This window comes from Trichoderma asperellum, chromosome 5 (genome assembly GCF_020647865.1).
Source record: "Trichoderma asperellum chromosome 5, complete sequence".
Taxonomy (NCBI): Eukaryota; Fungi; Ascomycota; class Sordariomycetes; order Hypocreales; family Hypocreaceae; genus Trichoderma; species Trichoderma asperellum.
In genome coordinates, this window is record NC_089419.1 from 2,112,913 (window position 1) to 2,136,328 (window position 23,416).

Here is a 23,416-nt window from a genome sequence, read left to right on the forward strand (position 1 = left end):
GTACGGATTCCAGGCTTCTCCATCATACGTACCAGGTAGCTCGCAGAGCAGACGCGCTAGGAATTCTCGTGCTCCTAGTGTTGCCTTTTGCGGCTCCATAAGGCCGTGCTCTATCCCCCAGCTCCCAATCTATGATGCAGTCGATTGGCAAAAGTATGGTGCCGGTCCATTGTTTTTGATGGTAAGTTCAGTTCTATTGGTAAGCTTCTAGCTCTCGCCTCTGGAGTAGCCTACGCCACCCACAGACATCGCATTGCTAACTAGCCAAGCTAGCCTACGAGTTCATCGGATTTCAGAGACCCCGACCTGCTTGCCTAGTGCTAGTAGTTGTAAGTGCCCCTCCCCCCTGCCCGTCGATATCCATACGGGTTATATCCAGAAACGGGATTCTGTCGCTTGCCCCAGCCAGCCTTGTCTGTGTTGTATTACAAACGGGAACTACCCGTAGGTGGTTGTCAATATCCACTTCGGCATGGTTGGCGGGCTGTCGCTCCGTTCGCTTTTTAAAGCGAATGTTGCCCCAGCTCAGCTTGCTCTTTGCGCGACGACTCGTTTCAATTTACCTTTACGGGGGGGTTATCGTTTCTGATGTGCCGTCTCGTATCCTAGGGTTTCTCTGTCTTGCTTCTTCTTCTTTATAGCTGCCATAATATCATTTCGGGCAGGCTAACTGAAATCGGGTTCTCCGAGATTAAATCTCGTTTAGACGGGATCACAAAGCCAAGACTCTCTCCACGATAGACTCCACAGCAGCGACTTAGAAGATACCCGTGACGCCACTCGCTTTACTGGGCGAGATCAGCGACCGTTCACCTCGGCCATCACGCCGAGGTCTGTGTAGATATGGCAGACCACGGTGAAGAGAAAGAGACACAGGCGTCTAAAGCTGTTGCAGACAGCAACGCTATCAGCATTCAATCCACTTCGGAGAGTGGCTCTGAGAGCGGAAATGCGGCTCACTTGAATGAGAAGCACGGCGATGATATCGAAAGAATCGAATCCAGATCCGACCAAGAAGATGACACACCCAAAGAACCGCTCGCGGCTACCAGAAGCTATGCTACAGATGCCAGTGTGGCCACGACATCCGCCGCAGTACGATATGCGGAAAGGCCCTGGTACAAGAAGCTGAACCCCATGCGCTGGGGCGCCATACCCGAAATTCCCAAGGAGCGTATAGTCTCTAGAGAATATCAAGCCGGTTTCTTCAGCAGACTCACTTTTCAATGGATGAACCCTCTCATGACTGTGAGTTGATGCACAGTTGACCTCTCGCGGTGTCGAAATTGTGTGAAAACTAACGGTAAAGTACAGGCTGGGTACAAACGCCCACTAGATAAGCAAGATATCTGGATCGTCAACCCGGACAGAGCAGCAGAGCCAATGACAATCAGAGTGAAGGAGGCGTTTAAGAAACGAGTCGAAAAAGGTTCAAAACGACCTTTGCTTTATGCCTTACACGATAGCTTTACGATGGAATTCTGGATCGGCGGACTTTGTTCGCTCATCGCAGCCTTTATGCAAGTTTTATCGCCTTTTGTCCTTCGTTACTTAATTCAGTTTGCAACCGACGCCTATGTTGCCCACGTTAGCCACACTCCTGCTCCTCACATCGGTCGCGGTGTCGGTTTGGCCATTGGTGTTACCCTCATGCAGGTCGTCCAGAGTGTGTGTATAAGCCACTTTATCTACCGAGGTATGATGATGGGTGGTCAAACCCGTGCGGTCTTGATTGGCATGATTTACGAGAAATCCATGATCATTTCGGGTCGTGCTAAGGCTGGTGGTGCCAAGGCAGCCATAATGCCGGGGACGAGCGAACAAGAGGAACAAGATGAAGGCAAGAAAGGCAAAGACGATGGCAAAAAGAAGAAGGGGAAGAAAGGCGCTCCAGAGGAGGTCTTGGGCTGGGGCAACGGCCGCATTACCAACTTGATGAGCGTTGATACCTACCGTGTTGATCAAGCCTCAGCCCTCTTACATATGACTTGGACCTCTCCTCTTTCTTGCATCATCACACTGGTCCTGTTGTTGGTCAATCTGACTTACAGTGCGCTGGCTGGCTTTGGCCTCTTGATGATTGGTGTCCCTCTCATCACAAGGGCCATGCAGTCGCTGTTTCGCCGGAGAAAGAACATCAATAAGATTACCGACCAACGTGTGTCACTTACCCAGGAAATTCTCCAATCTGTCCGATTTGTCAAGTACTTTGGCTGGGAGAAGTCTTTCATCGATCGTCTTGCTCAGATTCGTTCCAAGGAGATCCACTCTATCCAAGTCTTGCTCGCCATCCGTAATGCGATCAATGCTGTCAGCATGTCCATGCCCATCTTTGCCTCTATGCTGTCCTTCATCACTTACTCCCTAACCAACCACGGCCTAGCACCCGCGGAGATTTTCTCTTCTCTAGCCCTTTTCAACGGTCTCCGAATTCCTCTCAACTTGCTGCCTCTTGTCCTTGGCCAAGTGATTGATGCCTGGTCTTCCCTTCAGCGAATTGAACAATTCCTCCTCGAAGAAGAACAGGAGGAAGATGTCATCCTCAAGCCTGAAGGAGAGCACGCGATTGAGCTCGTCAACACCTCCTTTACCTGGGAAAAGACACCCGCTAAGGAGGCCGACAAAGGCTCTGCTAGCAAAGACAAGAAGTCCAAGAAAGTGGAAGCTCTCAAGCCTGCTGCACAACCTGTAACTACTGAGGACTCCGCTAGCACCCTAGTGGAAGAACGTGAACCTTTTAAGCTACAGGATCTCAACCTACAGGCTGGTCGAAACGAATTGATTGCTGTTATAGGTACTGTTGGTAGTGGCAAGAGTTCTCTGCTCGCCGCCTTGGCAGGTGACATGCGCAAGACGGGAGGTGATGTAGTTTTCGGCGCATCCAGAGCCTTCTGCCCTCAGTATGCATGGATTCAGAACACTACTTTGCAGAACAACATTATCTTTGGCAAGGAAATGAACCGGGAATGGTACAAGGAAGTTATCCAAGCGTAAGTCTACTCTCTGTTGCTGCATGATGTCATTATTTCAAGAACTAACTGTATCTTTCTCTTGATCAGATGTGCTCTTCAAGCTGATCTTGACATGCTTCCTAATGGTGATCTTACTGAAATTGGTGAACGTGGTATCACAATCTCTGGTGGTCAGAAGCAGCGTCTCAACATTGCGCGAGCCATCTACTTTGATGCCGACATCGTTCTCATGGATGATCCCCTTAGTGCCGTTGATGCTCACGTCGGTCGCCACATCTTTGATAATGCTATTCTGGGTCTCCTCAAGGATAAGTGCCGTATCCTCGCTACACACCAGCTCTGGGTTCTTTCTCGTTGTGATAGGATCGTTTGGATGGAAGCCGGCAAGATCCAAGCCGTCGATACTTTTGAGAATCTGATGCGAGACCACAAGGGCTTCCAGGACTTGATGGAAACAACTGCCGTTGAGAAGAAAGAAGAAGAAGATGACGACGAAGATGACGACAAGCTGAAACAACTCGTCCTGACTGAAACCGCCGAAGCCCGCAAAGCCAAGAAGAACAAGAAGGGCGCGGCTCTAATGCAACAGGAAGAAAGAGCCGAAGCCAGCGTGCCTTGGTCTGTATACGGTGCATATGTTCGCGCTTCTGGTACCATAATGAACGCTCCCATTGTCATTTTTGTCCTTATACTCTCCCAAGGCGCCAACATCATGACCAGCTTGTGGCTCTCGTACTGGACTTCAGACAAGTTTGGATTATCAACAGGCCAATACATCGGTATCTACGCCGGCCTTGGTGCGGTGCAAGCCATACTCATGTTCCTCTTCTCCGTCATGCTGTCGATTCTGGGTACCACTTCTAGCAAGGTCATGCTCCGCGAGGCCATGTTCCGAGTTCTGCGTGCTCCCATGTCCTTCTTCGACACCACGCCACTGGGCCGCATTACGAACCGTTTCTCTCGTGATGTCGATGTCATGGACAACAATCTTACGGATGCCATCAGAATGTACTTCTTCACCCTGTGCATGGTCACTGCTGTCTTTGGGCTCATCATCGCATACTTCCACTACTTCGCCATTGCTCTTGTTCCCCTGTACTTCTTGTTTATTGGTGCCGCTTCATACTACCGCGCGTCGGCCCGAGAGGTCAAGCGTTTCGAGTCGGTCCTCCGGTCTACCGTCTTTGCCAAGTTTGGCGAGGGTCTCTCGGGAGTAGCATCGATCCGTGCTTATGGGCTCAAGTCTCGATTTATCCAGGATCTTCGCCAGTCGATTGACGAGATGAATAGTGCTTACTTCTTGACCTACTCTAATCAGCGCTGGCTGTCCCTTCGACTAGATATGATCGGCAACCTCCTTGTTTTCACTGTTGGAATCCTTGTTGTTACTTCGCGATTCAGCGTCAATCCTTCCATTGGTGGTCTAGTCCTCAGTTACATTCTGTCCATTGTTCAGATGCTCCAGTTCTCCATCCGTCAATTGGCTGAAGTCGAGAACGGCATGAACGCTGTTGAGCGCCTCCGCTACTATGGTAATGAGCTTGAAGAGGAGGCTCCCCTTCACACTATTGATGTTCGCAAGTCTTGGCCAGAGAAGGGAGAGATTATCTTTGACAACGTCGAGATGCGTTATCGAGACAACCTGCCTCTGGTGCTCAAGGGTTTGTCCATCCACATCCAGGGTGGAGAGCGCATTGGCATCGTCGGCCGTACTGGTGCAGGAAAGAGCTCCATCATGAGCACTCTATTCCGTCTTGTCGAGATCTCGGGAGGCACCATCACCATTGACGGCATCAACACTGCTACAATTGGTCTGTTTGACCTGCGTTCCCGTCTTGCCATTATCCCTCAAGATCCTACCCTCTTCCAGGGCACTGTCCGCAGCAACCTTGACCCCTTCCAAGAGCATACTGATTTGGAGCTTTGGTCTGCCCTTCGACAGGCTGATCTCGTGCCTGCGGATGCTAATATGGACGACCGCAAGACTGACCCCTCACGCATTCATCTTGATAGCACTGTTGAAGAAGACGGCCTCAACTTCTCTCTCGGCCAGCGCCAGCTCATGGCTCTCGCCCGTGCTCTCGTCCGCGGTTCACAAATCATTGTCTGCGACGAGGCTACTTCCAGTGTGGACATGGAGACGGATGACAAGATCCAACGGACCATGGCCACCGGTTTCAAGGGCAAGACTCTGCTCTGCATCGCTCACCGTCTCCGCACCATCATCGGCTACGACCGCATCTGCGTCATGGACGCTGGTCGCATCGCCGAGCTGGCCACGCCTCTGGAGCTATGGAAGATGGAGGGCGGCATCTTCAGGAGCATGTGCGACAGGAGCGGCATTCGCGTAGAAGATATTGAACACGCGAAGCTCGAATTGGACCAGCTGGACGCTGCCGCTGCCGCTGCCAGCTCCTAAGGGAATGGCGATATACCCCTTTCCATCTTTTCTCTCTCTTCATATATATTTCTCTCTCACCTTGGTTCTTTTGAGACACGATGATGTTCTTCTCTGCCTGAAGAGCTAGGAAATGAGAGTGCTTCCTTATTCATTGGGCACATTAAAAAAAGTTTGATCAACTTGATATAGGTTTTCACGGGTTTAATGTTACTTTTTCTTACCTAATAGACAGGGTGAGGTATGGTTTAGAAGGCGGGCCTGCAAGCATATGGGCAGCGAGAAGTACGAAGGGGCGTACAATTTATATATATATAGATTTTAATCAACCATACGCGCCTTGCGGTTACACGTCTCATATATCAGGATCATCTGTAGCATCTTGTAATTCTCGTTTACATTATCAGATATCCGCTGTTGTTTTATCAAGTGTTATGTGGAACCAATTAAGAAGTGAAGTTCGTCGAACACATAAAGTTACTGCGACACAAGATGGTTCATAACACACAAGCTACGTAGATATATGTACTCGGAAGAAAGAAAAATTGCTTCAAAATAAAGGAGACCTCAATTGACAAGTATTTTCCCCAAAGCCACACCACAATCCTCTATCCAGTTCGTAGTAGATAGAAAGAAGAGAAAAACTCATTCTCTCTAATTCAGATCCGCCCTCTGCTCACAAAATCCCCATCATAGGCCAACGGGGTAAAGGAAATAAGTAGATAAATAAGTAATCGGTTAAACTATCATCAACGACGCCATGAACCCAAGTCTTCCAAGACAGATATCAAAGACCGGAACAACTGTGTACACTAATAATACCAACAGTAATAACGGTGATTAGAAGTACGCCCAAAAAAAATAAAAAATAAAAAATAAGAATAGTCATTTTTAAATTAAAGGTTGGAAAAATTAGTATCGGTTTCGAGGGCTGCCCCGAGGGCTGCCACTGCCACTGGCTCTGTTGGGCGGCATTTGAGGCGGAGGAAGGCTACCAGGCTCATCGGCAAGCAAGTCTTCAAGATAGGCACTTGGAGCCCGCTGGCCCGGTTGACGAGTGTTGAGGTTGACAGAGCTGCTGCTCATGTCTCTTCGCGGTGAAAAGTGAGGAGAGTCGGGAGGCGATGGGCCCATGAGCGAGTTCCTTGAGCCGTTGACGTAGCTCGTCGACTCGGGTCGCAGATTAGTCAAGCTGATAGAAGGGCCTTGCTGTCCGCCAGGAGACGAGTTTCCGGCAGCGTAGAATCCAGAGGGCAGGAAAGCCGAGCCGCGAGCGCCTGGGGCGCTGGAGCCGGCAGCCGTGGGCGAGAAGAACAGGTTGGACTGGCTGGGAGCGGCAGATGGGGTCATGGTGTTTCGGTTGGTGCGACGAGCGCCGCGGCCGCTTGAAGGCGCAGCAGGAGAGGCATGATCCGAGTACTTGTAGAAGGGCGCGGGAGGTGCTGGGAAACCAGTCTTGTTGTTGGCTTCGTGCTGGGCCAGGGCGGCGCGGCGGACAGAGCGATGGAGCAGGAAGCTGACGATGACGCGCCAGAGGAGAACGCCGAGGCCAAATGCGCCGAGGATGGCACCAACGGCGATGAAGACGGTTCCGTCTGGCGCGCTGGAGTGCTTCATGAAGGGGGCATCTTTGGTGGGCGGCACGCTGGGAGCTGGGTATGTCGGGATACTGCCGCCTGGTTTGGTCAGCGTGGGCAGACCAGTAGGACCCGAGTCGTCGGCAGTTTGGGAGGGCGATGGGGAGGGCGATGACGAGGGCGACGATGTGGGCGACGATGTGGGCGACGATGTGGGCGATGACGAGGGTGACGATGTGGGCGATGATGTGGGCGATGATGAGGGTGACGATGAGGGCGACGAGGTCGCAGAGCTCGAGGAAGAGTCCTTCTTCTGGGCCAGCACAGGCGTGGCCAGGACGGCAAAGGCCGCCAGAGTCGACAAGAGGTTGGAGGCCCGCATATTGTTGAGGATTTTCGGTTTCCGAGAATGAAGCCCAAGTTGAGGTATAGCTGGCAAACGAACGAAGACTATATGCGGGTTCGGGCGCAATCAGGGCTGTCGAGTCGATACAATTCGAGTGGGAGCGTCTTGTTGGCAAGCAGTGAAAATCAGGGCCGTGTGTTATCGTCGCTTCTGCTTTGGCGTAGAAACAGCGGCTGGAAATGGCGTTTGTCGCAGCAGTAAACGAATGTTGCGAGCCAAGAAAAATAGACGGATGCAATCAAATGCGATGTGATGCGACGAAAAGTCAACGAACGAATGACAGCCTGGCCCCCCAAAATGACGAAAAACGAAAAAAAAAAAAAAAAAATCCTCCCAGGGCGGAGTCGACGCTGACGAGGGTTTGGTGATGCTGGGGAGAGGCCGAAAACGTCGTGCGCGTGTTTTGGAGCCACCTCCTTTTGGGCCAAGGGCGGACGCAGTCAATATTACCACCCAACTAGCAAGCAGCTGCCCCCGTTCTCGTAAAATGCAGTGCTGTGCTGCTGATCAAGGGCACTACCAGATGCTAGCGGCGCTACTGGCGCCGACGCACATGGCACACTGTACGGGCGCTGGAATGCAGCGCCAATGGCAGGCGGCAGGGCGGCGGGAGAGGCTGGGGACGGCCCCTCAACGCACTGGGAAAAAGCTCGTATCGGCCTGGTAACAGGGCGGTCCTTACAGTGTACATGGGGATGCTTTTTCTTTGGCTGTTAGCGGCTGCTATCTTGGGAATGATGCCCAGACCAGGATTTGGAGAGAGTGAGTGGGCAACTGGCCGTACACTTGGAAGAGATATCAACGATTAAGGTTGCGGTGATTTTAAGAAGGGAGCCGTTATCCAGCACCCCATTTCTACTAACTATCCAGCAGCCGTAAGTTGATGACAAGGTCAGTCCACTCTATGTATATTCAAGTAATAGTTTGTATAATACCTACTAGGTACTAGGAACCTGAAAATAGTAGAGGCAGCAGAGGCAGTAACATGTCAGAATACATGACTGTAGTTGTAATTTACAACTTTAGCTGGGGCGCTGAATAACAATTCGCTCTTTTATTCGCTGTTTCAACTTATACATCCTACCGCAACATGCCATGTAATAAGCTTCTGCTGTATGGACTATGGAGCGCTACCGCAGGACGTGCAGAGACGCCCAGGCACCATCTGTCTGGCAGGCGCCACAAAAGCATCACGATAGCGAATGGGCTGTCCTTGCTACGAGAACCAAAGAAAATTCTCCACATGCTGAGATGCTTCTTTGAGTCTAGCAACGAGGGACCTGCAGGTTCTCGATGCGGATAGAGGATGGAGTGCGGACTTGGCGGAAACAGGTCTGCGACAGGCAGTATCTATGATACTGAATGGAAAGTGGGCGCTCAGCAGACTGCTGGGTTAGAGAGAGAAAGGAGACGGCAATGCACGGCAAACATCTGAGCGACGATGAGAATATGAGTAAATACAAACCAATACTAATAATACGTTATACATCAGGAATATAGAAATAATGACGATGTCGAGATTTCATTTACTCTCCTCTCGCGCATCACCTCGTTTCAAAACAACTTCAAACGGCGGTACCCGCCCAGCTGACGCCGCCCAGCACGCTACGCACGTGACTCTGACGTTGCCCCAGCGCAGGCCCAGACTTGCGCTACCGCCGGCATCCCAGCGTTTCCCCAAAAGCGTCATCACCATTCAAAAGAAGCCTCAGCAAGCCCATCCTCGCAACGCCGCTCCATTCTATCGCCAGCTTGGTCTCGGTTCAGCGCCCCATCATCTGCCGCATTCGCTGCCTGATATTATTCTACCCTTAAACCGGGTCCTTACCATCGCGACCCCGACGCCATGGAGGAAGAGCGCCTTTGGAAGTTTAGGAAACCCGAGTGGTTGAACAGCATGTGGGCTCGGAACGCTGGTGTCTATGCCGCCGGCGCTCTGGTGAGTTCTTCCTGATGTCTTTCATCCGTATCCTACAAGCATAATCTCCTGGATTTTCTCCGACAATTTGAAAAATGCCTCGATGCCAGTCGTGACCGTCTTCGCTTTTGCAAAGCACCGCTAGCTGACGTACGCATGTCTCCATTCATTAGTTCTCCATCGCCTTCTACGTTATGCTCGACTCCGCCGTCTGGTCCAAGTCGGCCAAGAACGCATCCGACGTCCACGTTAAATTCGTCGACTGGCTGCCGCTCATCTTCTCCAGCCTGGGCATGCTCATCATCAACTCGGTCGAGAAACAGCGCCTCAGCACCGACTCATTCAGCTATAGCGGATCTGGTGTCGCATGGAAGGCGCGTGTTGTCTTGTTCTTGGGATTCGCAGCTCTTGCGGGCGGCATGGCCGGAGGTGTCACCGTTTTTGTCCTCAAATTCGTCGTTCCGGGCGTCGGCATGCCGGCTCTGAGCATGGGTATTGAGAATCTGGTTAGCAACGCTCTGGTGGGTTTCAGGTACGTATAAACTTTCTTAGCCCGCTTCTACTCTGTGTTTGGAATCAGCTAATCCTTGTGTGTGTGTGCGCGCTTAGCTCTGTCGTTCTATGGATCAGCCAGAACATGGAGGACGAGTACTCCTACAACCTTTCTCTGTAACTGAACCGAACTGAACTGAACTAAAACCTACGCTGCGTGCAAATGAAAGGGGGGGGGCGAGTGTCGGGCGCATATCTTGGGATCACGGGCGTAACTTGGAGGCTCTTAGGGAGAGTCTGGATTTCTTTTTCATCTTTTTTTGGCAAACAAACGCGCATGCACACTCTATCAGAGCGCAGTTGATGATGATCTGAGCCCTTGTTTTCTTGTATGAGTCGAAACGACTAGTTTGATGTATCAATTTGAACTTTGGCCATGTTTATATTATACGATAAAAACAGATCATCAATACATTGGTATTTGTGATTTCCTCAGCCTGCTTCAATCGTAGAATGCCCGTTATTCTTGTAGCGAGTGATTCAATACTATCAATAGGTGACGGTGGAATATTAGTTGCAGCTGATGGCGGCCTTGTCTAGGCACTCGGACGCAGTTGTCACTGCTAGCGCTAGCCGCCCATGTAACCGCCCTCGGTTGCCCGATACAGCATTTTCTTGTTTTATAAACACAACCTCACTTTTGATATCCATTTCATAAATCGTCATTTCGTCTACTAGCATCCCTGTCAATCATCTCAGAGACACATTACAACATAGCACGTTATCCGCACTGTTATCACTTGACTTGTACATGTAAATGAATCCCAAATAAAGAGCAAAGGAAAAGAAAAGGAAAAAAAAAAAAGACGGGAAGATATGAGCGACCGTACTCGAAGCGCTGCCGCCCTCAACGGGTCACGCACCACCAGAAGTTCCGGCCTGGCAAATGTCCCCAGCAGCGGTGGCGGCTCCAGCAACAGCAGCAAGACGAGCCTCTTCCGAAGCCACTTCATCAGGCGGCCAAACGCTCCCTCGGCCGAGCCGGCGGACGGCGTGCGCCCGGACGCGGAGATGACGCCGCGGGCTGAGGCCTCGGACCTTGTTGTGAGAGACCAGCATGGCGAGGTGGAGATTGGGAATCCGCCGACGCCGATGGTGGATGACGAGGAGGAGCTGCAGGCGTTGGAGTATCAGCAGGAGAATGAAAGTATGGATTTTTTTTTTTTTTTTTTTTTTTTTTTGATTTTTTTTCTAACTGCTGTGATATTGAGAGAGACGTGCTAATGATGGATCTGTAGGGGAGAAACAGCGTCTAGCAGAGGCGATTCGACATTATCAAATCAGCCACAGCTCTATAGCTGATCAGCCTGACGGTAAGTAAACGACGTGCACTTCTACTTTGCCCTCTCAAGGTGTGTACCTTGAAACAAAAGTCCTGAGCTGACTTATTCAATCAATAGCCCTCTTCGAAGCTGTGCGTGAGAGCAATAGAGCCAAGGTCAACGCTTTAGCTGAAGACAACTGGATGTTTGAACCAGAAGAGCAGCCGCGCATACCATGAGACGAAGGAATCGGTGTTTTGATCATTTTTTTTTGTTATGCTTCCTCCCTTTCTATCCCTCCTACGCCGGTTGTGTCTATGATACATCACTGATTTTTTATCCTATTCGTCGCTGCCGAACCCATGATATGAACAAAAAGAAGAAAAGAAAACTACAAGACGGAGCTTTAGTCTAGTCAAGTCCCTCAGCAGCAGGAGCTTGCAGCCCCGGTCGTCGGGCCTGCTGAGGCGGCGCTGCTGCGCCTCCGCCAAACAGCCCGCTCATCATGTCCATCAAAGGATTGCTCTGTCTTGGCTTCTGTATGCCAAAGTACATCTCGCCAATCATCTCTAGAGGCTCTGCCCACGCCTCTGCCTCGTCTATGTGCGACGCATACTTGGAAATCAGGCCCTTGTAGACTTCGGGAGCGCCTCGCTGGATAGCCAGTAGCAGCAGGCCCAGGAAGTTGAGCAGCGGCAGGCTGGGGAAGATTCGAATGTCGGAAGTGTTGCTGGAGACATCTTGAACGCCGAGAGCCGGGTTGTCGTTTGTGAGGGCGCTGATGAAGAGTCGGTAGGTTGAAGTAGCGGCACGGACGTTGCCGACAAGGAGATAGGGGAGGACGGCTCGAGCTGCAAAGTGCGGTGCCATATGGGCGTCTCCTTCTTTGTACCAGGCGTACTCCATGTTGATTAGTACTTCGGGAGAGTCCTTTGTTCCCAATACTAGGTGCCGTTCGGCCTCGTATGTCTCGTGCTCCTCTGCATATAGTGAACCGGCAACATGATGTAATTCAGGATCGCCAGCAGGGTATTCGCCGAACTTGGCAGACCATCTAACAGCAGCCCAGAGTCAGTTAGAAGCCCACCACCAAAAATTAAAATATATATGTATGTATATGAAAACCTCAAATATTGTGTCATCAACTCACCCCACACTCTCGGTAATAAACTTCTTCCTCGTAGGCTCCAGCGGGTCGAACAGTCGCAAACACGTCAACAACCTCCCCTTGCTCGTCGCATCAGGCTTCAGCTCAGCCTGCTTATACACGTCCAGCATCATGACGCACAGGTCTCCTCCGCTGCCGCCCTGCTGGGCCTTGAGCAGCGACTGCGCGACACTGTAGAGAATGTCGATGGCGGCCGGCCAGTTCTGCGTCTTGATATAGCGGGAGGCGGCGACTCGCGTCTGCTGCTGCGCTTCGTAAAAGTCGCCATCGGCGATCTTTTCCTGCAGCCGGGCGACGATGCGGTCGACTTTGTTGGCCATGGTGGAAGAGTGGACGACACAGACACAGCTCCAGCAAGGCTTGGAGAGGGGTCTTTCTTTGGGGTGGCTCTTACGGGAAGAAGAAGCGCTCAAGGCCGCGAATGGTCTATATGTTGAGCTGTAGGAGGGGGGAAGTGGCTTGGGAGAGCTACGAGATGGTGGGGTCAACAGGTGGGAGCGGCTTCAGGTGGCGACGCAGCTACGATTCCGATAAGCCATTCAGATCCTTCGTATATAATGTGTAAAGAGAGAATTTTCCGATAAGCCTATTACATCATCGGCGCGAATAGTGTAGCGGTTAGCATGCATGCTTCCCAGGCTTCGAGCTGTACAAGCATGCGACCCGGGTTCGAGTCCCGGTTCGCGCATCTCTTTTTGCCGTTTTGCTGAGCCTGTTGTTGGGTGGGAGATCTGCTACTGCTGCTTCTGATTTATTATGTATTTTTTGTCAGCAGAGCTTCTTCTTCTCTTTGGGCTATTAATAGCTGTACTCACATTTGCTGGTTTCATTTGCGTCTGATTAATCCCGGCTCGTCGAGTGTGTGAATATAGGCTCCATGGCCTTGAGGGCACGTCAACGCAGCGGAAATTCTGGCAGCCATCTAGCTTTAAAGGAGATTGCTTGATTACCATATACCTGTTGTTACGTACGTTTATCATAAAGACGCGCCGGTCTATACAATGCTGCCTACAGGCATGCCAGCCCACAAAACGGCACTCGCCATTCTGCTTTATGCGTCCAACCCTGAGACGGCAGCATCTCCCTCCCCAATCATGCCAATTGATAAAAAGGAAATTCCAAAGTCAAGCGATTCTCTTTCATATCAATAAACCCAAGTGCTCCCCGAGGACTTTCTTCCCTTCTCGTATAGCCACTTATTATTGAGCCCAATGCTTGTCCTCTTGCCTGCTGATGGGCTTGGTGAGGTGGGGTCAGAAAAGATGTTTGACGAGGTGCTTGCGCCAAAGTTGCTGCCATTGAAGGAGCTGCTAAAGGAGCTTGGTGATCCAAAAGAAGATCTCCTGTGGCTCATGCCGTTAACACTCTGCGATAGAGGGCTTCCAACGGTGTTGGGGGAGAATTGGGAGACGGAGCCGGCAAAGCTCTGAGACAGAGAAAAGGGGACAGGGCTTCCTCGTCCTTCGAGTGGGGAGCCGTTGTAGCTAGCTCTGCTGCCAACAGAACCCGCAATGGATGGCGTTCGTGAATATCGCGGCGGGGTGCTGAACTTTGCATCGGGAGTTGGTGCGATAGCCGTCGGGTTGAGTCCCAGCAGTTTCCGCTGGGCAGCCGTCAACGGGATATCGGAGAGCTCGTCCTTGGGACGGACAAGCGGCAGGCATGCCATGCCAATCTGGATGAAGGGGACCAGCTGGATGAGGAACCACGCCCAGCCAAAGTGTTGTCGAAACGACTTGGGAAACCTAATCGTCGATCCCTTGTTAGAAAACACACCAATTGCATGCTAGGACGCTCCCATGGTCCTCTGCCCGGTTGTATCTCACATTTGCGCGTCAATCTTGAACTTGGCCAGCAGATGGACAGACCACATCAGCAGCAAGGCAATGATGTTATAGATTATTCGCCGCACATTTTTCTCCGAGAAGTTTGAGGCATCACGACGCCTGGCGATTTCGTGGAGTCGCGGATGTCTCCAAGTACCTGGGCTGTTGGCAGTTGGGGTCGCCGCGACCTGCTTCACGGGCGTGCTCACCCTAGCCAGAGCCGCGGACATTGTGCTGTTAGAGTTGCGAAGGAAACAATCCGTGTGGGGGAAGAAGGCGGCTGGTGGTGAAACAAGACGAATGTGTCTTTTCGATTTCCTGATGCGGTTGCTGGTAAGCTTTGGGTCGATCTCGTGAGGCTAGGCGCAAAGAAGGGCGGCAGAAAAAAAAAACTTGAGCGCGAGGGTGGACGAACAAAGATCTGCGCCGGCTGCCAGCGCGAGGCTCTCAAAGACAATTCTTGAAGCTTCCTATGGGTTAGTAAAAAGATGCGTCGGGGAGGGGGAGCGGTCGCCAGGGCGGCCTATGAGCTTGTGATGCTCGTCGCTGAGAGGTTGTTTATGTTTGCAGGCACGTCGTGAGAGCAACTGCGAAGAAGTGACCGGGGGCTGCACGGAAGCCCAGGCACCGCCGGCAGTTGCAGGCATGCACGGGCCTGCGCTGAGTGGCTGGCCTGGCTGCAGTAAAAAGGCTGGACCCGTTGAAATCAATTGCGTCTAGCGGCCATCTCCAGCGCGCGCCCACTGAAGAAGCCACTGACTGCCTGACGAGACAGCACCTAGCACAGCATGCCAGATGCAGCATGTACCTGGCTGCAAGGAACTGCGCCCGTGTACCTGTAGATTGCAGGCACGCCTCCGACAACCGCAGTTAGGGCGAGGCCACGACCGTGTCAGCCATCGCAGGGCGATTTTGGCTTATCCTGCTAGCCTTATTAGCGATGCGCGTGCGTGCGCCTCGTGCTTGACCTCAGCTTTTATTGCCTCCCGAGTACTTTGTAGACCTAGCTTGTCGGTGGAAACGCCAATCGCCAACCTTTTCCCACTTTGCATCCGTATCGTCCATCCCTTCGTCTCTCACCACCGCGCGGCCTCCTCATCACCACCATCTGCATTCCGCATTCCGCATTCCGCATCACCATCGGCCTCCACGATTCGACTTGCGCTATTCGGCCAAGTTGAAATCCTCCTTGCACTTTCGCAATCAGAACCATGCGTCGTTAATACCATCCTCCATCACAAAGAAGAAGAAGCAAACGAACGACGCATTTCTGCTTTTTTTATCCCCCTTCTTTTTGCCTCAGCCAATCTCGGCGTAGTCAGTGTCAGCAGCAGCGAATTGCTTCCACACCATGGCTGCCTCGCCCAGCTCCATGGACGCCACGTCCGATGTAGAGCAGCCGAGTTCTCCTGCCCAAGCAGAAAGCAAGTCGATCGCTTCGCGCGCCGATCTTGACGACGAAGACAACACCATCATTGCAACGCCCTCTGAGGCCGCTGAAAAGCCCGCCAGGGGCAAGGGCAGAGGAAAGGACAAAGACAAGGAGAAGGACGCGCAGTCATTGATTGGCAAAATTAGGCATTTGAAGAAGGAAGACGGGGAGCCTCTTTGGCGCAAGGATATCCAGTACGACTTTCTCAGGGCTGTCTTTGACAATGAGCAAAAGGTCTTCACCAACTCCTACGACCCCGAACTGGAGAAGCAGTGCTTCGCCGACTTGTACATCGATACCATGGCTCGAAGTTCCAAGACAAGCAAGGTGCTCAGGGATAAGCTGATGAATGACCGAGAAGCTGCCAAAGGCATGGCTATGGTCTGCTTGCTGGTCAATATGGGCCGCATGAACACTACACTCAATTGTGAGCTTTCATTTACCCCATTGTAACGACGCCTAATACGCATATCCAAAAGCTAACCAGCACATTTCTAACATATAGTCTTTCCTGAGATGCGAGCACAACTGCGGACATACCACGCTATCCCTTCTCTGCAGGCACAGCAAGACCCTCACGCCTACAAGCAGTTACAGGATGCCCCGCGACTCAAGTCCATCTTAAAAGGCGGCGCCGAAGACAGAGAAGAGCCGAATTCCCTAGAAAAGATTAAGCAACACGACATCCCACGCACCAACCCCGTCAATCTCATTTTTGTCATGTGCAACTCGGCGCTGAAGGTTGCAGAGCTTCACTTTCCACCTCATCGCGAATTTCATGATGTCATCATGAAAACTCAATACACCAGCATGTCTAGGGCCAAGGCCTTTTTGTGGCTAATGTGGTTCTACCTAGAATCCGACTTCACCGAGGAAGGATGCGAAGAGAACCCTTTCGGAGCCGGTGTTGATTATGGCGTTGATGTTGCCAACCAAGGCGTTCCTGAGCTTCAGGAAATGACCGAGGAACAGGAAGCTGCGGAAAACGTCGACCCAGAGGTTGAAATAGAATTTGGCCACGAGAAGCAGAAAATCCGTGCGACCATTTTGGAGATGGACCATCAGTTTTTGACAGAGCGGGAGAAGCGTGGGAAAACGCGGCCATCGATGGCGGACGACGGTCCCGCCATCTTGCCTCGAATCAGACCCTCGAAACACGAGTCTGATATGGAGAGCAACCGATCGACTCCGCCTAGATTGCTAGCCAGAAAAATTGCCGCTATTAACGGACACAGGTCTGCTCCTCTCAAGTATCAAATCTTCGAGGGCTCTTCGCCAGCTCGTCATGGAGCCGATGGTGTTGTCGCCCGAAAGCCCCGTCCACCAACAGCCCATCAACTTGCTGTTGAGCGAAATAGAAGCCAGAGAGTAGAGTACATTTTAGATCGTGGCCTGCGAAAACATCATCACAAAAGCAGGAAGCTCAGGCGGCAAGAGGGCGCCATCGTGAGAACATACAAGCGTCTACAGGCTCAGGCTGATCCTTTCGAGGACAGCGACGCCGAGGACCATACTCCACGCAGCTTGCCCGTCAATGGGGATAAGGGAAAGAATGTTTTCAGAGAGCGAGGCATAGGCGGCCTCTGTCTTTTGGCTACTGACGCAGACGACTACGGAGAAGAGGTAAGCTCGTATGCTGCCGCCATTAGACGGTCAACACGGCGTCTTGCCCGCTGGAGGGGCCACGAAGCCGAGCTCGGCGTGATCCCTATAATAAAGAAACCCAAGCCAGCGACAGCCAACGGCAATACCAACGATGAAACTCTGGTTGATGCCTCAGACAATCTCGCTGCCGATGGCTCGAATCCCAAGGTCAATGGCAGTGCGTCTAAAGAAGATAAAGATGTCAACGGCGACGCTGCAATTGCGGATGATGTGGAGATGGAAGAAGCCGACAACATAGCACTTGGAGATGAGGAGGCTGACGATGCGGACAAGACAGAGGTCATGGTTGATTCGGAGGTTGAGTAGCGGCTACGAATAAAAGCTACGGAAGAGACGATAACCATACGGGGACTCAAAAAAGAGTCATATTCGGGTTGCTTATTTGTTTAGTTTTCTTTTTCTTTTCCTTTGCTGCTTTTCTGTCTTTTCATCTTTTTGGTGCGCAGGGAGGAACTTGTACACAAAGGATATGTATGGCTTCAGGGGGGAATTAGATATCTGGAGGCGTCGAGGCGTTTTTTACTAACGAGCCTCTACTAGTGCTCCGTAACGACAAAAATTCAAATAATTACTACAGGTTTAAAGAAGGAGTAGAAGAAGCTTGATGTAGAGTCCCTTTGTATTCTACATATTTTCTATTGCGTGGAGAAGAAATGCAAGTGAAGCGGTCACTACTCCGCTGGTTAGGTATTGTCTTGAAAGCCACAGTTCGGGGAGCACGAGTACGAATACGACAGAGGAGCAAAATCCCGTCGGGCTCTCCACCAAATAAAGATGGGCTCTGCCCGGATCACGGCGATCCGGCCGAGCGGTGAGATCTGGCAGAAAGCTGCACGAGTCCTCGGGCCCCGAGAATGACAAGCCAACATTTCAAATCAAAGGGTGCCCGTGGATGTCAATTGGTTATATATCGCCCTGTCTGTTGGTACAATTGACTCGTACTTCTTCTTTTGGCTTTATATTATATCTCTCCTTTAATTGGTCCAATTGCAGGATTGTCGCTCCCTCCCAATCTCGGGGTTCCCCACTAATAAGATCAAATCATACCATATACAGTACTGCCTACCTACTACATACATAAATAAATCACATTTATTTATATTTACTCAGGCTGCCGGTATTAGAACAGGAAATAAGATATATATACACACATATATATATAAAGCGCCATGCCTCAAAACGAGCCCTCACCACCCGGCATCAGCCGCCTCCTCGCCATCCTGGGCCTCCTCACGGCGCTGCTGGCATCCGTCGTGTACGTGATCGACCAGGACCTGGACCGCTTCTACATCTTTGAGACGGACCACCTGCACGACCTCGCGCAGCGGGGAATCGCCCAGCACGGCAACGACACCAGGGGCATTGTCAGGTACATCGTGGACGAGCTGAACGAGAAGGTTCCGGGATATGTGAATCTCGAGGAGGACTGGATGTTTAACAATGCGGGCGGTGCCATGGGCGGCATGTACATCATTCACGCCAGTGAGTGCTGATAATACCTGGATCTTTCTTTACTTGCGATAGGAGGTATAATATTAGGGAGTTGCTAACACCTTTTTTTTTTTTTTCTTGTTGCACGTGTAGGCATAACTGAATATCTCATCATCTTCGGTACGTAGTTACACCCGCCCTCAAACATAAAAAAAAACGAAAAAAAAAGAAAAAAAGAAATGCCATTAACCGTCTCTCTCCAGGCACCGCCGTCGGAACAGAAGGCCACAGCGGCCGCCACACCGCCGACGACTACTTCCACATCCTCTCCGGCACCCAGATGGCCTACGTGCCTGGCGAGTACGAGCCCGAGATCTACCCGCCGGGAAGCGTGCACCACCTGCGCCGCGGCGACGTCAAGCAGTACAAGATGCCCGAGGCCTGCTTCGCGCTCGAGTACGCGCGCGGCTGGATCCCGCCCATGCTCTTCTTCGGCTTCGCCGACGGCCTGACCAGCACGCTCGACTTCCCGACGCTGTGGAAGACGACGTACATTACGGGCCAGCAGATGATTGGCAATCTCCTCAAGGCCAAGCTGTAAAGGAATGGCCAGTGAAGGGGAAAGGGCGGGAAGAATCAATTCCCGCCATAAAGAACAAGGAGAGAGGGGGGTGGGTTATGTTCTACGTCGATAGAACTCACTCTGGAATGACGATATTGGATGAGATGGAACGGCAATAGATAAACAAGATGGGTGGACTAGAGGCATATTCATTACGCTACCAAGGATTGGTAGCTAGATCTTGTACGAACATCATTGTACGAATATGGATAACGCACAAGCCATAATCGCAAATAAACTCTTATTCCTTTCGCAATACCTATAATTCCATACATCTAGCACATTATCGCACCCTATGGCAAGACAGACCGCAAATGCAGTGAAGACGCGTATCGCGAGATCGCATCGCTATGCACTGTTGTATAAGTGGACATAGAATACACCAAATAAAATCCTCCTTTCTTCACCTAATCCAAGTCGCGCCTTCGTCAGGTTTTGGTATATAGACATATAAGTATATATTTTCTCTCAGCTTCCACCCTTCCACAAACGCCGCGCCAATGTGCAGTTGTGCTAAGTGGAGGAAAACATCGTCATCTTGAAAAGTCCCATCATCCATTGTCCAAACACTTTTTTCTCTTTTTGAGCTGTATAGAGGATTGTCGTTCCCCGCCAAGTTAACCATCATAAAACAGTAAACACCTACGCCTTCTTTTTTCAAAGCCAACAAAAAAAAGACAAAGACAGAGAGAAGTGAAATAGTTCTCCAGATACACCTGTTGACTCAATCCGTAGCTCCAAACCCATGTCGATATAACGCCGGGGCTTACAAAATACAATAATCATTCACCCAATGACAACGGGGCTTCGCCTCAAACACGGTCAAAGCCAATACCGCCTCACGGTTTCAAGTCCCCTCTTTAAGCGAGCCAGCTTTCCTCGGCACGCTTGCGACCTCGCATGACAAGTACGTCGTCGTCGTCGTCGTCGTCAGATGAGTCGTCCTCTGCATCGTCCTGAATCTTCATATTCTCCACAGAAGTCGTTGTAGCCTGGATTCGAGCTTCCAGTCGAGCGTCGTGACCGTCATCCTCCTCTTCAAACATCCATGTCAAGCCATTAGCCTCTTCTTCCAGTGGGAACATCTCCCTCGCGTATTCTTCTAACCCCCGAGGGCCCTCCCACAATTCAAGGGCCTCCCGCGGGCAACTAGCCTCCAGTTTTGGGTCTCCAAAGTATGGCGGTTGCTTTTTCGCGTCCTCCTCATTAGGATCGAAGAGCTTCTCCAGAGCTTCAAGCTGTTGTCGATAGCCTGTAGGTATGCGAACTTTGATCTCAATGGGCCCCCTTACATAGCGAACACGACGGCCCACGCCACGAGCAAACACCTTGCATGCTTCTATTGGAGTGAGATACTCATACGCCAAGGCGATACGCTCCCCAGCCCACTTGGATACGCCATCTTTGAAGAGCTGTAAAATAGCAGGTCCAACGTCATGTTCAGCATCCAGCCACGGAAGCTTGGCATTTTCATGAAATGGCGCCTGCCAAGTAAAGGAGCCATCCGGCTGCAGCTCCATGCAGAATAAAGGATAAGGCAGTGAAGTGAAGTTGTTGTTGTAGATTCCGGTGTAGACAAAGGTGGCAGGGAGGCCCAAGTGCCTCACGTACGCTTCCACTTCGTGCTTGGCGGCCCACAGAGGCAGCGATGGCCACTTACTATTGTAAGCTGCGTGATCGGGCATAGAGGAATAGATGTAGTGTTGAATATTGGTCTTCTTGGCTGCATCGGCCAGAGCCTTGCCGATTTGCAGCTCGTCGCCATAGAAGGTAGTATTGATAAATGCAAGCTGCGCGCCCCGGAAAAGATTTGCGATCAATTCGTGGTTAACTCCCACTCCCGGTAGGGGACCATTCTTTGTCACGTCCTTGTTCTCTTCGGTAGGCTGGTGTCTTGTATAGAGCTCGCCAACAAAGACGGTGACGTTTGGGTTGGTCGAGACCTCGGTCGCAATGACACCCTCGAGATTTCTCAGCTGCGCATTCACATGGTAGCCCACGGCTGTAGCTACGCGTATAAGCGACGCAGCTTGGCGGCCGCTGGCATTGATAACGGCAATGGTCTTTGGGGTAGACATGAGCCTCTTGGGAGGGCGGAAAGTCAAGGAATTGTTCCTGGAGTTGGCAAGGGGAGACGACTCTGAGTAGGAGGATCGCGAATGCTTGTGTTGCCTGTGGAACCCGTTTGCCTGGTCGGTTACGATATGGATGGGAATGCTGCCCGTAACGGCGCCGTTGAGTTGTGCCGGCATGGCTCCGTCGCCCTCTAGTCGCTGAATTTCAGGCCGAAGCCGAGTGGAATTGGTGGTGCAAGGCGGCCGAAAGTGGAAGGCTGTCGTTCCGGCGCAGGGTATTTATTCGACAGGCGAGGCCACCGTTATCCAAACGCGCCAGCCCGCCTGTAGAATAGAGGCAGATTGCCCTCAATTTGCGGATTGATGGTGGGGGAGAAAAAAAAAGGTAACAGTAGGGCTTGTGATCTCAGCTCATGGATCGGAGCGGATAGTCAGTACGTAAGAGCGAAGTATGACAGTGGACCGTGGACCGTGGGCCGTGGGCCGCAGACCGGCGGCGTGGGAGGACAAGCAGCAGGCACGGTATTAGTAGTGGTTAGTCTATGGCCAGTGCCGGCGGCTGGACGCGGCGATGGATGGGCTGCTACAGGGTCGGCGCGCGCCAATGCAGTTATTCCAGGAGGGTACGAGGCAGCCTGGCGAGTCTCTGGCTCGATCAAACGTAGCGCAGACGTCGTCGGGTCTGGGCCGGCAGCACAGCAGTAGCGGAGGGAGCTCGAGAGCGGCGAGCGAATGGGTGCGAAAGAGATGGAAATGCGAGTTGCGATTGGCTGCAGGGGCACAGAGGAGACCGCAACCGGGATTGTCAGTGGACGACGAGCCTGTGGTATAACGAGACAAAAGGGGGTCGTTGTAATCGGCGTACGGAGCACTCCGTGAGAAGGAAGAAGAAGAGCAGTCGTCTGTTTCGCCAAGAAGATGCGAGTGAGGGTAAGAAGGAGAGTGATTCAGAGGCTGCAAAAAATACCAGAGACTATCAGAGGGCGATGGTGGGATAAGGCCTGGATAACAGAGGGGTTTCCTTTTTTTTCCCGATAAGAACGGCGGCTGTAGTCGACTTAGCTCGGGCGAATTAGCAGGCTAGTTTCGAGGAGAAGCACGATTGGCGTTAGTTTAAGCTGGCCTCGCCACGCCAAGTTCTCTGGCCGTCTTTTGGTTTTTGCTTAGGCGGCGGCCGAAACCAGTCAGATGGCTAATGGTGCAAGTGCCAGTTATGGGTGGCAGGGCGATAAGGGATGACGAGAGGGAGGGGCGTTTGCGTTGGGGTAGGATAATGAGATTCCAGAAGAAGGAGGGGGAGAAATCTTGAAAACGCCAGTCTAATCTGCCTCGAGGCAGGCAAATGATGCGTTGGCTCCTATACCTAAGGCAGAGAGCTGATGTACCCGGATACCTATACCAACTCTCGCGGCAAGATCCAGATGGAGATGCGCACAGGTACTGCTACAAGCATCGCGACTGTCCGAGTACAGTATGCACGGCGTAGAGCAGTCTTCCTTTCTACTACAGCAGGAGCGAAAGTCGGAGACGCCAGGTACCGTTTGCAAGTTCCGCGACCTGGGGTGGCAGTACCTCTGCCACGGCGCGCTTGTACCGACGCCGACTGATGGACGAGGATCCGATCAGGGAGATAGATAAGCAGGTACACACCAACGTACTGCAGGGTACTTGGAGCGCAGTATCGCTACACAGCCGGCGCTGCTACGACCTCCCAAGCGCGGAGAGGTGTCTGACATCTTCTAGGCCCTGATAAACCCCAGCAACAAAGTCCCGTGGTTAACGGCGGCGGAGCCAGCCAAGGGGAAAGAAAGAGAACGACAAAAGCCATAAAGAGCTACTGTGCTGTATGTACATACTCTGCCCGGAGTAGCGTCGACTCTTTTTTGGGGTCGACTAGCCCCGATCTCCGCCATCATGGGCCCCTGCAAGGGAGTTCCGAGCAGAAACGCGCCGGGCAACATCTGATTAGATTCCGTCGAGCGCTATGCCGTGCTGCTGCTACGTAACACGCAGGGTCTTGCGGACCAGTCAGACAGGTCGAGCTTGCGAACTGGCCTGATTGCTCAAAAATCTCTTGCAAAAGTCGATCCATCGTGCGGGTGACGCGACTGG

At 51.8% G+C, this 23,416-nt stretch overlaps 9 protein-coding genes and 1 non-coding gene across 10 annotated transcripts; 6 read left to right on the forward strand and 4 right to left on the reverse strand.

Annotated features, from left to right (window-relative positions):
- Positions 1-555: 555 nt before the first annotated feature.
- TrAFT101_008854 (uncharacterized protein) lies at positions 556-5,741 on the forward strand. Its single transcript, XM_024902442.2, has 3 exons — positions 556-1,248; positions 1,315-2,990; positions 3,060-5,741. Exons 1-3 carry the CDS (start codon positions 844-846, stop codon positions 5,389-5,391), a joined length of 4,413 nt encoding a protein of 1,470 aa, XP_024761723.2. The 5' UTR covers positions 556-843; the 3' UTR covers positions 5,392-5,741.
- On the reverse strand, positions 5,704-7,656 carry TrAFT101_008855 (uncharacterized protein). Its single transcript, XM_024903698.2, has one exon. The coding sequence runs from the start codon at positions 7,327-7,329 to the stop codon at positions 6,283-6,285; it is 1,047 nt and encodes a 348-aa protein (XP_024761722.1). The 5' UTR covers positions 7,330-7,656; the 3' UTR covers positions 5,704-6,282.
- Positions 7,657-9,061: 1,405 nt separating this feature from the next.
- Positions 9,062-10,259, forward strand: TrAFT101_008856 (uncharacterized protein). The gene is made up of 3 exons (XM_024903697.2): positions 9,062-9,292; positions 9,445-9,803; positions 9,881-10,259. Exons 1-3 carry the CDS (start codon positions 9,200-9,202, stop codon positions 9,942-9,944), a joined length of 516 nt encoding a protein of 171 aa, XP_024761721.1. The 5' UTR covers positions 9,062-9,199; the 3' UTR covers positions 9,945-10,259.
- A 216-nt stretch (positions 10,260-10,475) lies between these two features.
- TrAFT101_008857 (uncharacterized protein) lies at positions 10,476-11,324 on the forward strand (the record flags this gene model as incomplete). Its single annotated transcript, XM_024899763.2, has 3 exons — positions 10,476-10,970; positions 11,062-11,136; positions 11,224-11,324. The coding sequence occupies exons 1-3, from the start codon at positions 10,640-10,642 to the stop codon at positions 11,322-11,324; spliced, it is 507 nt and encodes a 168-aa protein (XP_024761720.2). The 5' UTR covers positions 10,476-10,639.
- A 172-nt stretch (positions 11,325-11,496) lies between these two features.
- On the reverse strand, positions 11,497-12,573 carry TrAFT101_008858 (uncharacterized protein; the record flags this gene model as incomplete). Its single annotated transcript, XM_024909666.1, has 2 exons — positions 11,497-12,139; positions 12,236-12,573. 2 exons carry the CDS (start codon positions 12,571-12,573, stop codon positions 11,497-11,499), a joined length of 981 nt encoding a protein of 326 aa, XP_024761719.1.
- Positions 12,574-12,853: 280 nt separating this feature from the next.
- Positions 12,854-12,941, forward strand: TrAFT101_008859. The gene has a single exon. It is a non-coding gene; the product is annotated as a tRNA-Gly (tRNA).
- A 456-nt stretch (positions 12,942-13,397) lies between these two features.
- TrAFT101_008860 (uncharacterized protein) lies at positions 13,398-14,309 on the reverse strand (the record flags this gene model as incomplete). Its single annotated transcript, XM_024909668.2, has 2 exons — positions 13,398-13,998; positions 14,080-14,309. The coding sequence occupies 2 exons, from the start codon at positions 14,307-14,309 to the stop codon at positions 13,398-13,400; spliced, it is 831 nt and encodes a 276-aa protein (XP_024761718.2).
- A 1,121-nt stretch (positions 14,310-15,430) lies between these two features.
- Positions 15,431-17,482, forward strand: TrAFT101_008861 (uncharacterized protein; the record flags this gene model as incomplete). The annotated part of the gene is made up of 2 exons (XM_024901825.2): positions 15,431-15,938; positions 16,017-17,482. 2 exons carry the CDS (start codon positions 15,431-15,433, stop codon positions 17,480-17,482), a joined length of 1,974 nt encoding a protein of 657 aa, XP_024761717.1.
- An 863-nt stretch (positions 17,483-18,345) lies between these two features.
- ERG1 (Squalene epoxidase) lies at positions 18,346-19,208 on the forward strand (the record flags this gene model as incomplete). The annotated part of the gene is made up of 3 exons (XM_024909665.1): positions 18,346-18,658; positions 18,761-18,787; positions 18,871-19,208. The coding sequence occupies 3 exons, from the start codon at positions 18,346-18,348 to the stop codon at positions 19,206-19,208; spliced, it is 678 nt and encodes a 225-aa protein (XP_024761716.1).
- Positions 19,209-19,456: 248 nt separating this feature from the next.
- On the reverse strand, positions 19,457-22,650 carry TrAFT101_008863 (uncharacterized protein). The gene has a single exon (XM_024899824.2). It carries the CDS (start codon positions 21,479-21,481, stop codon positions 20,090-20,092), a length of 1,392 nt encoding a protein of 463 aa, XP_024761715.1. The 5' UTR covers positions 21,482-22,650; the 3' UTR covers positions 19,457-20,089.
- Between the last annotated feature and the right edge of the window lie 766 nt (positions 22,651-23,416).

Bases quoted from the DNA above. Each gene is read 5' to 3' on its own strand.
- TrAFT101_008854 (XM_024902442.2), top strand. From the start codon at position 844: ATGGCAGACCACGGTGAAGAGAAAGAGACACAGGCGTCTAAAGCTGTT. The intron at 1,249-1,314 runs GTGAGTTGATGC...GGTAAAGTACAG, and splicing joins GGATGAACCCTCTCATGACT to GCTGGGTACAAACGCCCACT. The intron at 2,991-3,059 runs GTAAGTCTACTC...TCTCTTGATCAG, and splicing joins TACAAGGAAGTTATCCAAGC to ATGTGCTCTTCAAGCTGATC.
- TrAFT101_008855 (XM_024903698.2), bottom strand. From the start codon at position 7,329: ATGCGGGCCTCCAACCTCTTGTCGACTCTGGCGGCCTTTGCCGTCCTG.
- TrAFT101_008856 (XM_024903697.2), top strand. From the start codon at position 9,200: ATGGAGGAAGAGCGCCTTTGGAAGTTTAGGAAACCCGAGTGGTTGAAC. The intron at 9,293-9,444 runs GTGAGTTCTTCC...TCCATTCATTAG, and splicing joins TCTATGCCGCCGGCGCTCTG to TTCTCCATCGCCTTCTACGT. The intron at 9,804-9,880 runs GTACGTATAAAC...GTGCGCGCTTAG, and splicing joins AACGCTCTGGTGGGTTTCAG to CTCTGTCGTTCTATGGATCA.
- TrAFT101_008863 (XM_024899824.2), bottom strand. From the start codon at position 21,481: ATGCCGGCACAACTCAACGGCGCCGTTACGGGCAGCATTCCCATCCAT.